Below are 12,608 nucleotides of genomic sequence, written 5' to 3' on the forward strand. Positions count from 1 at the left end.
TACAGTGTCATTTCTCAGACAGGTAACCAGGTTGTAAATATCTTGACACAAGCATGCTAACCCCCAGCTTTAATGGCCCAGGACACAAAATCTATATGGTTTAAGTGTTTCCCTGTGTTTAGTGTTATGACTGTGGGGATTCCAGCTTTTTCAGCAGTAGATTACAGAACAGCACCTTTAAATGACCTGCTAACAGGGCTGTCACATCTCCTCATAGAAAACACAAGTATAGTCAGCAGTTTGATTTGGAATAATGTTATTTAGTTGAGTGGAAAATGAGCATTCTAAAGTCCCCTTGGGACCAGAGTCAGGTAATATTGGTCGAGAGGTACAGTATTCAGGGAATAGGCATCTTAATACGTGTTCATTCATCCATCCACTCATTTGTTAATTCATTAATTTGTCTATCCACCCACACATCAATATTTTTGTTAACTAATTTGTTTGTTCAATTATGCATCCATGCATGTACCTCTGTCAGAGCCCAGCATAGATCGAGGGTAGCGGGGAGTGGAGGGGATCTTTATCCTCTCGTTCCGGTACTGGACGTTACTGGAAGAATCTGATGCAATAGAGGAAAAGTCCATCAGAGTGTGTGTATAATATAAGTATTTTGTGTGTGTGTGTGCGCGCAGGTATAATAGGAGCGCGTGTATGTGGCGTGCGTGCATGGGTGACTGACCAAGGCCCAGGCGAGCACTGGAGGGTAGTGAGTTGGTACCATGGGAGGTGCGGCTGCTGCGTGACGAGGACTCGGAGTAGTCTGCTGCTGGACGCTTTTGGCTCAGGTCCAGGCTCAGACGCCCCTGGTGCTGCGGACTGACACACACACTCTCTTCCTACATAATTCATGGGTTGAACATAGCGTCACTAACGCCTTTTATGAAAGTCATCTTAAGGACTGGTGCACGACTGAACGTGCTACTCAATGCATTCTCAAACAGCACGACATCTCCAAAGGAGGCAACTAATTAGTAGGAGAACCTTTGGTCATCATTGTAATGTCGTCAGATTGACTTTAGATGTAGTATAACATTAGCTAGCTAGCTAACATTGAGGAGAGAGCACCGGATTTCAGCTAGCCAACGTTAGCGTTGCAAGGTAATTTTAACTAACATCTTACTAAAGGCAACATTGCCATAAAGAAAAATTGCCTTCATCATAATGATGACCAAGTTGTTTCCTACTAAATATTTGCCTACTTAAGCAGTGTCATATTGTCAAGCCAATAATTTAGACTAAACGATCATTTGCCCCCGTTAAGAATGACTGGGCTCCACTTGATTTTCGGGGTAGTTATTCTGTCTGGGGTAATTACCTGGGGTGTTGGTTGTTGTGCTGGTGTTGGCAGATCTGGGAGGAGACAGAGGGACAGTTGTTGGTGTGGACTCTGTGGCTGCGGACTGTGTAGACTGGGTTCCTCATCACTGCGGTCACCGCTGGACACGGGGCCAGGCCACGATGGGCCGAGTCTGATAGAACACACACACACACTGATTAGAGAACACAACAACCACCACACCGGTTAAATAGGAGCAACACACACTGGCTAGAGAGGCTCCAGATATGTGTTATGGGTCCTCCTGAGTGGTGCAGCGGTCTAAGGCACTGCATCACAGTGTTAGAGGCATCACTACAGACCCGAGTTCAATCCCGGGCAGTGTCACAACCGGCCGTGATCGGGAGTCCCATATGGCGGAGCACAATTGTCTCAGCATCATCCAGGTTAGGGGAGGGTTTGGCCGGGGGAGTTTACTTGGCTCATCGCGCTTTCAGCGAATCCTTGTGGCGGGCCGGGCGGATGCAGGCTGACCTTGGTCATTGGGTGAATGGTGTTTCCTCCGACACACTGGTGCGGCTGGTTTCTGGGTTAAGCGGGCGGGTGTTAAGAAGCGCGGTTGGGCGGGTCATGTTTCTGAGGACACATGACGCGACCTTCGCCCCCTGAGCCCATTAGGGAGTTGCAGTGATGAGACAAGATCGAAATTGAAGAGAAAAAGGGGCTTAAGTATAGATTTTTTTTTATTAAAAAGGAGGAAAGTGTGTGTGTTTAAGTGTGAGAGTGACTCACTTGCAGGCAGGGTACCGTTGTAGACGGTGGAGACGAAGCCCACACTGTGTCTGTGAGAGCGGTTGGGAGAGGAGCGAAGCATCTCTCTGGGCTCTGGGGAGTGATCGTCATTGGAGTAGCTCTGATGGTTGACAGATACAGAAATCAATGGGTTTAATGATGAGGAACAGAAAGAGTAGGAGAATAAGGAGAAGGACCCATTTCAGAGTGGGACCACAGTCACAGTCCAATGACCAGAAACAGAAAGAAGAGAACGACGAGAAGTAAACTGAAGGAGCTGTTTAAGAGTGCTGGGACGAGACCACAGCCCCCGGACTCAGCACTTTGAGTCCTGGGCTGCATATTGCCTGGAGCTCTATACAGAGGCATCAATCACCATTGAGGCAGCCTGGTGGAGAGGCACACACAGAAAGGGCTGTAAATACTGCCACAAAAAGGCTGCCGTGCATCACCCTGGAGTACTGGCTGGGTGCGAGGCCACACAGTGCTGCTGTTTCTCTTTTTATATTAAGTGTTTTGAGACAAGGTGCATCTCAGTAGTCTTAAGTGGCATGCACTTCTTGTCTCCTCTCCTTGATCATAGGCTAGGTAGGCTAGGTAGGTGAACGCAACATATTAGAGGATGACTTCACCTGTTCAGTTCTTTAATGTTAATGCATATGGAGAGGAGAAGCGAGGAAGCCACTTCAGACTATTGTGACCAGCCTTAGTGAAAAGCACTATACATTAAACATCAAACAGACCTGGAAGGAGGGCAGAGTGATGGACTGGGGGGTCATCCTGCGTCGGAGAGCTGGTGCTGATTTAGGGCGGGGTCTCTTCACCTCAGGCTCCTCCCCCCTGGTGCGTCCGATGTCCTCATCACATGACTTCCTTGATGTCAGCACTTTCCCGTCCAGGAAGTAGTGGTTCCCGTTTCTGTCTCGTTCCCTCTCTTGTTCCCCGTGGCCCTCCCCGGTAACCATGGAAACAGCCTCCCCCTTGCCACCGTTCCCGTCGGAGGTGAGCGTGCAGTCGGAGGCGGAATTGCTCTGCTGTTTGTGTTTGAATTTGAACGAATCGCTGCGGGTAGGTGGCGGAGGAGGGGTGGGTGTGGCCGTAGAGGAGGAGGAGAGAGACTCCGTCTTGGAGGGCTGCGGGGAGTGGGCCACCAGCTGACTGGGCAACAGGTACTCTATCTTGGAAGACGGGGGAGCCGTCTCAGGCCGTGGTTTGAAGGCGTCCGTGTCAAAGATGGACTTCCTCTGTTTGGGTGACTTGAAGATGGACAGCTGGGTCGGAGTCGTCGCTGTGGTCGTATCCACGGCGACAGACATCCCGCCTACGATCATCTTCGGCCAGGTGCCGCCGCTGTGTTTCTTCTCCAGGGTGGTCTCCACTGTGATGCAGTCGGGGGGGTTAGAGGGGTCATAGGTCATGGGGGGTGGAGGGGGCTTGGCGTAGGGGGACCCAGAGCAGCACTCCTGGAAGGCGCTGGGGCCGTAGCGGCCCGGGGGACCCAGACCGAGGTCAGAGGACGGCCGGAGGCTGGTGGCGTGGAGAGACCCCGTGGAGAAGGGCTTCCTGACGTCCCCGTACGGGCCCATCCCCTCCTCGGCCTCCCCACCCCTACTCTTCCTCCTCTCTCCTTGGACATTGACACTACCACCTGTGTCGGGGCAGAAGATGTCTGTCTGTGTGGAGCTGTTGTGTTTGAGGTTACGACTGTTCCTGGAGTGGACCTCGGAGAGACGGCTGTTGGACGATGACTCGCGCAGGCTGTCGAAAATGTTCTGGCCCGACGAACTGTGAGGGAAGAACTGGGAACATAAAAGGATAGAGGACAGAGATAGAGGGGGTGTTAGGAATAGCACTAGACGAGTAAACACACATTTCCTTTTTTCCTAAACTCTAAACTTTCCGCCAAAAATAAAGTTTACACTATCCAGGAATCTAGTCACTGCAGTGCAGTAATATCTAACATGTTTGTTCTTGAGAAAGTCAGTCGCTGTCCTAAAAAGAGTGCCCGCTATAGCATCAAATAAGGGTGTTGCAGTGTATGGCACTACATGGACTTCAGGAGAACTTGAGTCTAAATTAAGGCTGATTTGAGGCCAGTGAAGTTTAGATTCACCTTCAAGTGAAAGCCCTATGTTAAAATGTGGCACCACATTGACTGGAGGAGAACTTGTCTTTAGTCTAATATGAGGCTAATGTGCATTCAAGGAGCTTAGTAGAGGAGCTACTTTAGATTCACCTTCATGAGAGAGAGGCTGAGAGAGTCCCTGCAGTTCCTCAGCAGTGTCTCACACTCCGTCACCGACTTGTTGTCCAGAGCGATGCCGTTGATCTGGGGGACACATAAAAAACAGTGAACACCCACTACTCACTTCCCACACATCCTTCTAAAACACACAAAGTTTTGCTAGGTGGTATTGCTTTCAAGAGAGACTGAGAATTCAACTACCCCTAACCCCAAATAAATAGAGATCCCCTGCACCTGAAGAACACCGTGCCAGAGATTTGAGTCTGCCTGCTGCTGCAGTGGGATACTATTAGAACATCTAGGCCAGTGGTTCTTCTTAGAACTTTAACACCCCCACTCTCTTTTCTCAATCCCCACATTTCCATGACAATAGGCCTGAGATGAATTATAAAATACTGCAGCGAGGAGAGGAGCGCAGGGAGAGGAAACAGGAAAGTAGGTAATGTACTCAAGCCTGAGTCTTTAAAAGCAAAAGTATTTGTCACATATACCGATAGGTGTAGTGAAATGTGTTGTTTTACAGCGTGAGCCTTGCTATTTAGGGTTAAGTGCCTTGCTCAAGGGCACGTCGGCAAATTTTTTCACCTTGTCGGCTCGGGTATTCGAACCAGCGGCCTTTCGGTTACTGGCCCAATGCTCTAACAGCTAGGCTACCTGCCGCCCACCCCCCCCCAAAAAAGAAGAGATCAGACTACTGAACTTTAACACCTAAAATGAAACAGTACTCTTTGAAGCATGTTATTCCATCTGGGGAGTCTAGTCGGAGTAATGAGCATTAAGAGTGCAGCTGTGACATATGCAAAATTGTGCACTGACTGCATATGTCACTGTTGGTTCAGCGTGTTCAAGTCCTTCTCTTACTAACATAATTAAACATATCTGTATATGTGAAATATAACCTGCTACATTAAGTTATTAACGACTACAAGGACATGGCATAAGACGATACACAACCATGATTGACATCTGCAGGCGTCTGGTCTAATGTTTGCTAATCACCAACACTTAGCTATCATGTCCCATATCAGCTAGCCAGGCTTCACTATTAAAGTTGAGGGTGTCAACAGGGGTGCGTCCGAACTGGCATCCCATTTCATATATTGCGCATTGGTTTCGACCTTGGCCGTATGGGCTCTGGTCAAAAATAGTACTCTGTGTAGGGAATAGGGTGCAATTTGAGACAAGCCTTGGTCTGCCATTAAAAGGTGAGCGGTTTTACTAAGCAGCAGAACTTCACAGTAAGGACCTGAAGAATTATGACCGCAGATTCAGTAGGTGGATCATGATTAGAGAGAAGGTCATTCTGCCAGTTAGAGTGATGACTGGCTAACATTGTTTCTGTCACCAAATCACTAGAGACCGAAATGGAACAGGGGATCAGATCAGGTGGAGGTGAAGGAAAAGGAGGAGGTTGAGGTTGGAAGAGAGGAGTAGAAACAGGAATGAAGAGTATGAGGAAAATGAGGAGGAGATGGAAGAAAATTAGAAGGAGAAAATGGAGGTGGTGGTGGGGGACTCACAGCGATAAGTCGGTCTCCAACAGTCAGAGATCCCTCCCTGGAAGCAGGACTCCCCTGGACGAGGGCCGTCACAAACACACCATTCTCCAGACCTATACCACTGTCTGGAGTAGAGAGGAGAATACAATATGTATTACACACTTCAGACCTATAACACTGACGTTAGAATACAAGTGAAGACATCAAAACTATGAAATAACACATATGGAATCATGTAGTAACCAAAAAAAAAAAGTGTTAAACAAACCCAAATATATTTTATTTGAGATTCTTCAAAGTAGCCACTCTTTGCATTGATGACAGCTTTTGTCGAATAGAAACGCTTGTTTTCTTTGCAAAACATTTTACATTAGGAGTAAATGGTTTCCTAATGAATGCACACCAGGAGTGGCACAAAAGTGTTACCTTTGTGTCCAATTAGGTTGATGTGTACAGGGGTGACCAGCCTTCCTCCCAGGGACTTCCTCCTGCGAACCACCATGTTGATCAGCCCGCCTCTGTTAAGCACTGCCTTTACCACCTGCTTCCTGTCCTTGTTGGTCAGGTCCATGTCATTTATCTTCAGCAACCAATCGTTCACTCTGAAAAGCAGGAAGTAAAAACGTGATATTGGGGATGAACAGGAGTTCCTGAACTTGAACCTAAAGAAATGTTACAAATCAGAGAATTACCTTAACCTTCCATCTGCAATACTTCCTTTGTCCACTCTTGTCACAAATATTCCACAATCTCCTGGTAAATATGGATCGTTTACCCCCTCTGCTATGTCAAACCCAAGTGCCTTCAAATCCATGTCATCCTGCAGGAAAACAACCAGTATGTTTAACTTTGCTATCTACATACATATCAGTTCTGAGCCCCTTTATTAAGCTGGATTTTAACGTTTGCTGGAAATGAAATCATCTGATCAATCAGTCAGTCAATCCATCCAATCAATCGATACATCAACAGTAAGTCAAATAATTCAATCAAATCAATGAAAGTATTGTCTCTCCAGACTCACCCTGTCCTTCTCAAACTCCACAACCTCTGTCTCCCACTCCAGAGAGTCTGTGTCGATGGCGGAGTCATGGGAGCTGTGGGCCATCAGCTGACAAAACCTGGCCTCCTTGTCCAGCTGGCTCTCCATCTTCTCTCTGACCACAGGAAGTGATGTCACACAGGTCAGAGCACATCACAACAGTGTGCAGGATATATCTACATGTCACTGAGTGCATGTACACTATCTGCTAAATGAAGAAACGTGTGCCTTGTAGCATTTTCATAGAGGTTCTAATGCTGAACAACTACACCATAGAGAGACCTGCCAACCCTGTCGAACTTTTTAGAATACCAGACGCGCAGCAAATTGGAGATTCAACTTGCATGTAGCTGCTGCCTGGTCTGTTTCTCTCAAGTCTCCTCACTCTCATCATCTGACATAGCTTTACTGACTGGCTGAAATAACAATGACGTGCTAAATTAGCTGCCAATTTTGTTATTGCACGACCTACACAAACATTATGGATCACACCTGGTTCAGTTCAGTCCTCTGAAAAGGTATTTACAAAACAGAAATAAAAGATTCATACTGATTAGTACAGAACATATCAAATAAATATATGTTTTGTGGAATTAGCACAGATTGTCTGCATGTTTATTCCATTACAGGTAGAGTGTACAACGGAGATACTTATCTATAACGTTTAGTCTCTATAGTAGAGGAACGCTTGTCAACTCTCAAACAGGGCCAATCACTTGGACCAGCTCAAAGGTATTGGCTTTTTAGACACGGTTCCTAATCAACACTAAAATAAAAATCTATTTGAAAACAAAAACAGATGATCGAGTCGACACAGACCGCAAACTGGCTACACAAAGCCTAAGTAGGCTACCGCAAAGAGAATCTGAACGCTGTTCGCTAGAAGAGTCTGCTGTTTCAGCCTATGTAAAGGTGCCTATTGTACTTATTTGCAGCGCATAGATCCTTTCAGATTCTCTAAATTGATAAAATCTCAAATCTAGTGCAAAGGCATTTTAGAAGCATTGCCTCTATAGCTAATACCAGACACTCATGCATTCTTCATCGCGCAGTCTTCTAAACTCCCGACCCCATTTAATGCCAAGATGTAAATATTTATTTTTACTTATACTTTTGTAACGCTTTTTGTGACGTGGATCATAATTACTGGTACAGTCCATCGGGTTGCGTGATCCTCGTAATGTTACGTGGAAAATACAACTAATGGGACGCAGAATTAAATGTATATCACACTCGCACAAATGCGACCAGTTATTTTTCGTATTTGCATGTAACTATTTCACAAGCAAATGCGAGTGAACTGCTGTCACTTTAGAGCCCAGTGAACGTCCATCTTATGTTCGCTAACGTTAGCTTGAACCAATTAGAGTTTACCTTTCCACAACACACGGAGTCGAAAGGGGATTTGTCCATGTGTTTACGTACAGCTGACAGTCCACAAACTCAGCATCACAACAAACAGGAGGGGCATACACGTGGTTGCTACTTCGAATACTGATGCATTCATCTCCATGTCCGTTGACACAAACTCCGAACATGTCTGTGTGTTGCAGCGTGATTATCGGGATGTTAGATTTACTCAGGAGTTCTTTTTTATTAAAATGTAAAAAATAAAATTCAAATGTTTTATCAGGCCCTATTCATTTCTGCATACTTTGAACTCAGATCTCGTACCTGCATACATGACCAGAGAATTGCATAGTTGGTACGCAAAATGCGTGCATATTGGCAGGTCTGCATAGATATCTATAGGGCAAAGTGCTGCAACCGTTCAAAGTGCTGCAAGGGAAGTGTTAAGTGTTAAGTCTAAAAAGTAGTAGCAAAGTCATATTCTACAGTGTGTAAAGGAAAGGCTGAAGGAGAAATAGGCCTATGGTGGCTGACTGTCACTAAGATACATTATGTCCTTATGAGGCATGCCTAGAGGGGGTCGTTGACTTGAAAACCTAAATGTTACTCTTTTCTTCTTCCTCAGCAGGAAAGGAGAATGAGCTCTCAAAGAAAAGACAGAGAGAATTTCATATGGCAGTCACACACTGACCAGTAGAGGGAGCTTTTCCCATCACTACAAGGGGGTTGAGAAAGTGGAAAGTGTGTGGTGTGGTATGTGTGTGTTTAATTAACCTCATAAACCAGGGCTATTCAACTATATTCTTACCAGCTATGAAAACAGTTATTTAGAGGAGGCCAGACATTTTCTGTGTGTCTGTGTGCTCTGGGACTCACTTGAGTTCCTTCAGTTCCCGTGACGCGTCATTCTTCTGCTTCCTCATGTCGTCAAGGTTACGCAGGGCATCAGCCAGATCGCTAACCGCCCGGTCCCGCTCCCTACGCAGGTTATCGCACAGCGTCCTGGAGGGGCAAGATATGACATCATCAAGCATCAGCACAGTTTAGTCAGTTAATATTCATTGCGTCCTCTCTCCATGCCTCCTTCTCAAAATACATTAGGGAAGATCCAAGATTCCTCCTCTCGGACCTTCTACTCCAATGCGTTTTCAGAAGGAGGCAAGGAGAGAAGATGCAAGGAATCAAGGAAAGAGGAATTAAGAAAGAGCCTACACCACTATTCCCGCTTTCTCTCACCGTATGCTCTCTCTCTCTGCCACTATCTTGTCTCTCTCCTGGAAGGCCCAGTCACGTCGACACTTGGCCACCTCAGCCTCCTGCGTAGCCTCCTTCAGCTCCTGGGACATGGCCTCGTACTGCTTCCTCAACACCTCAATCTCCTTGTTGGCCCGCTCTATGTCCAGGGTGGCAGAGTCTTGTTTCTGTCGAGCACATCCAGACACGGGCACACAGACACACACAAGTTAGCCACTTTCAAAACATGAAACTTCAAGAGATCAAAAACAAACTTCCTGAAACTTTCTACAAGTTCCCAGGTTTCTCAGAAAACCTAGTTGTAGAATTCCCGGAATCAGTAGCAAGGGAATGCTTCAACTGGGATTTCTATCACAGATTTTAAGCATCCCGACTCCTGTAGTGTAAAACCGTGGTAGGGGGGCCATCTAGTGGTCTGAACAGGGAAGTGTCAGGAGCAGAAACAGCAGCATTTGTACTAAATCCGCTTTAGGGTCATGCAACTGACATAATCCAAATGGTTGACAGTTTATGGGATCATCTAAGCTCTTTATCATGTGTCTAACCTTTGGCTGGGAGCTGTCACCTTTTGACAGCCTCTGTCCTCCCTAATACAGTTGTTTATCATACCTGTAAGGTGCGTGTGTCATTTTCAGGTGTGTTAATGTTACCTGTCTTGCCTGGTAGTATTCTCTCAGTAGCTGGTCTCTCTGTATGATGGCCTCTGTCCTCTCCTTGCGGGCCACGTCTCTCTCCTCCCGGACCGTCTCAATATCTTTACAGGCTTGGCTCAGCTCCTTTTGGGCCTCAGCCTTGTCCTTCACCTCATGGCAGTACTTCTCCAACAGCTCGTTCCTCTCACAGATTGCCCTGTCCCGGTCCACCAACGACGAGTTCAGCTCCTAAAATACAAACAATCAAATCAGATTTAATGCCCTAACACAATCCCAAAATCCCTTGGTTGATCTGGCAGCGACAAATTTAGCTAATTGATCGAGCAGCTGTCAGAGCGTCACTGGCCAGCATTCTTTCAGACGAGGTGAGTTTGATTAATAAACTGATATTAATTGCAATATATTAAATTGATTAACATATGATTGATTACCTGTCTGCGAGCCTCAATCTCCTCCCTGGCTATCACCCTCTAAGTGTTTAGACTGACTATTAATAAACTGATCGATAGATTGCTTAAATAATTGATTAACCTCTCGGACAAGGTTTGATTGACTGATAGATAAAATGATTCATTGACCTGTACCTGTCTGAGAGCCTCCATCTCCTCGCTTGCCACCATCCTTTCAGACGAGGTGTTTTTGAGGCGGGCCTCTGCAGCCTCCAGCTCTGTCTGCAGCTTGTCCAGCTCCTTGATCACCTGTTACCCAGAATTTAATAAACCACTTCATTATTGCTAAGTTTTATTGTTGAATTATCAAACAACGTTGGGATGAACAACTGCATAAAGATTAAGCCTAGTCCTGAAAAAATGTATAATAACATACTCAATGTAGATACTACATGGAAAGTAGCTTCTTAATCCAGGACTAGCTGAAATCTGTGTCTGGGAAACCATAATGTATTATATGTATCTCTGACCTGGTCCCTCTCACTCATGATGAGCCTGTACTCGTTGAACACAGAGTCCCTCTCCTCCTTGTACTTCTCACAGTCCTTTACTGCCTTCAGCTGGAAGTTCTTACAGCGTGTCACCTCCGACTGCAGCCGCTCCATCTCCCTCTGCAGCTCCTTGTTCTGGCCTGAAGACTTGTTCAGCTCCTGTTGTACAGAGTCAAACCTGGGGAGAGGAAGATGGTGAGGTGTGTAGAAGTGTATTCGTGTGTGTGTGGTGTATAACCATGTATCTTGGGTTGAGCATTGTGTGTGTGTGTGTGTGTGTGTGTGTGTGTGTGTGTGTGTGTGTGTGTGTGTGTAACCTCAGACGTAGAGCACTGTTGTTGGTAGTGTATATATGTCTTGTTTCAGCAGTGTGTCTGTCTGTTACCTCCGCATGGACGTAGAGCACTGTTGTTGGTAGTGTATAGCCGTGTCTCGTTGTCTCAGCAACGTGTCCATCTGTTTCTGTAATCGGCGGTTCTCTTCCTCCACCTGCTCCAGCCTGCTCAGGTCCGTGTTGTGATTAGCTACCTTCTCGCTGTAGCGTTTGCTCAGCGAATCGTATTCCTTCCTCACCCCCTCCAGCTTGTCCATGGCTGTGTCATAGAGCTTGTTGAGAACCTCTGACGAACCGTTTTCTCTCATCACCTGGAGGAAGGAAAGTCATTCAGCTGATGCTTTTCTACATGCACATACAGTTAAGCACACCTTCAGTTGCCATCTCTGTGTGAATTGTGCTATACAAATAAAGTTTATGATGTACAGTTGACAGATTCAAAACCACCATTATGGTGTTTCAAGCACCATGCTGAAACCACGATGAACGAAGCTTGCTGTTGCTTTATTTAATTAATACATGTATTTTTTTGGGAGTGATAGTGTGTGGTTATTTACTTATTCTGAAGCATGTGGAAACCAAACCAAGCCACTGGAACCATAAACAAGGCAGAATGACATTGATTCCTTTTACACCAGTTAGTCAGCAGATGGCAACAGTGAGCAGCTGCAGTATTCAAGATGATTCGGCTGCATTTACATAGGAAGACCAATACTGATATAATCCCCAATTATTGGCAAAGGATGTGATTGAGACCAATTGGTCAAAAGACCAATATTTGGGCAAAAGATGAGAATTGTTCTGCCTGTGTAAATGGAGCCTTAGGAACTATGGTGTAACTAACTAGCCCTTAGGTTTCCTTTTTGCTGGCCCTTCACAATCATAAAATCACCAATAAAATGTAAATACCTCCCTGACGTTTTTGTGTGTTCAGTTGAGTGTGTGGTGTATGTAAGGCTTGCTGGGGTCTGTAGTGATTACTGTGGGAGCAGGTGTGGCCCCAGGGCAGTATGCAGGAGATGGAGCCATAGTATTCTATACTGGTGAGTTTAAACACCTCTCCTGAACGTACAGATCTGTGAACACAGGAGGAGCAGTAGGTACAAGGGGAATGTGCCTACTGTCTACATGCCCTTTACATGAGCCAATGACCTTGTTCTCCAACACTGCCCTTTACAGAAGTGCTCTGTATGCATCTCCCAGCTGTGTGTGTGTGTGTG

The 12,608-nt window shown here is 46.0% G+C and overlaps 1 protein-coding gene across 8 annotated transcripts in view; it reads right to left on the minus strand.

Moving 5' to 3' along the window:
• dlg5a (discs, large homolog 5a (Drosophila)) overlaps positions 1–12,608 on the minus strand; it is a 67,914-nt gene that overhangs the window by 16,610 nt on the left and 38,696 nt on the right. For 5 of the 8 annotated variants that reach the window (XR_014392690.1, XM_082976715.1, XM_082976712.1 and 2 more), the window contains exons 6-21: positions 11,440–11,699; positions 11,034–11,232; positions 10,699–10,812; positions 10,112–10,342; positions 9,444–9,628; positions 9,084–9,209; positions 6,840–6,972; positions 6,508–6,635; positions 6,242–6,417; positions 5,837–5,940; positions 4,308–4,400; positions 2,815–3,870; positions 2,072–2,192; positions 1,319–1,472; positions 683–819; positions 473–562 (exon numbers count right to left, since the gene is read on the minus strand). Coding sequence is in view for 7 of the 8 variants with exons in the window: in XM_082976715.1 (XP_082832841.1) it covers positions 473–562; positions 683–819; positions 1,319–1,472; positions 2,072–2,192; positions 2,815–3,870; positions 4,308–4,400; positions 5,837–5,940; positions 6,242–6,417; positions 6,508–6,635; positions 6,840–6,972; positions 9,084–9,209; positions 9,444–9,628; positions 10,112–10,342; positions 10,699–10,812; positions 11,034–11,232; positions 11,440–11,699 (3,307 nt within the window). In the remaining variant the exon portion in view is untranslated. The remainder of the gene's footprint in view (positions 1–472; positions 563–682; positions 820–1,318; positions 1,473–2,071; positions 2,193–2,814; positions 3,871–4,307; positions 4,401–5,836; positions 5,941–6,241; positions 6,418–6,507; positions 6,636–6,839; positions 6,973–9,083; positions 9,210–9,443; positions 9,629–10,111; positions 10,343–10,698; positions 10,813–11,033; positions 11,233–11,439; positions 11,700–12,608) is intronic. The other 3 variants (XM_082976721.1, XM_082976719.1, XM_082976722.1) reach the window with 1 other exon arrangement.

This window comes from Salmo salar, chromosome 01 (genome assembly GCF_965601325.2).
Source record: "Salmo salar chromosome 01, fSalSal1, whole genome shotgun sequence".
NCBI classification, from domain to species: domain Eukaryota; kingdom Metazoa; phylum Chordata; class Actinopteri; order Salmoniformes; family Salmonidae; genus Salmo; species Salmo salar.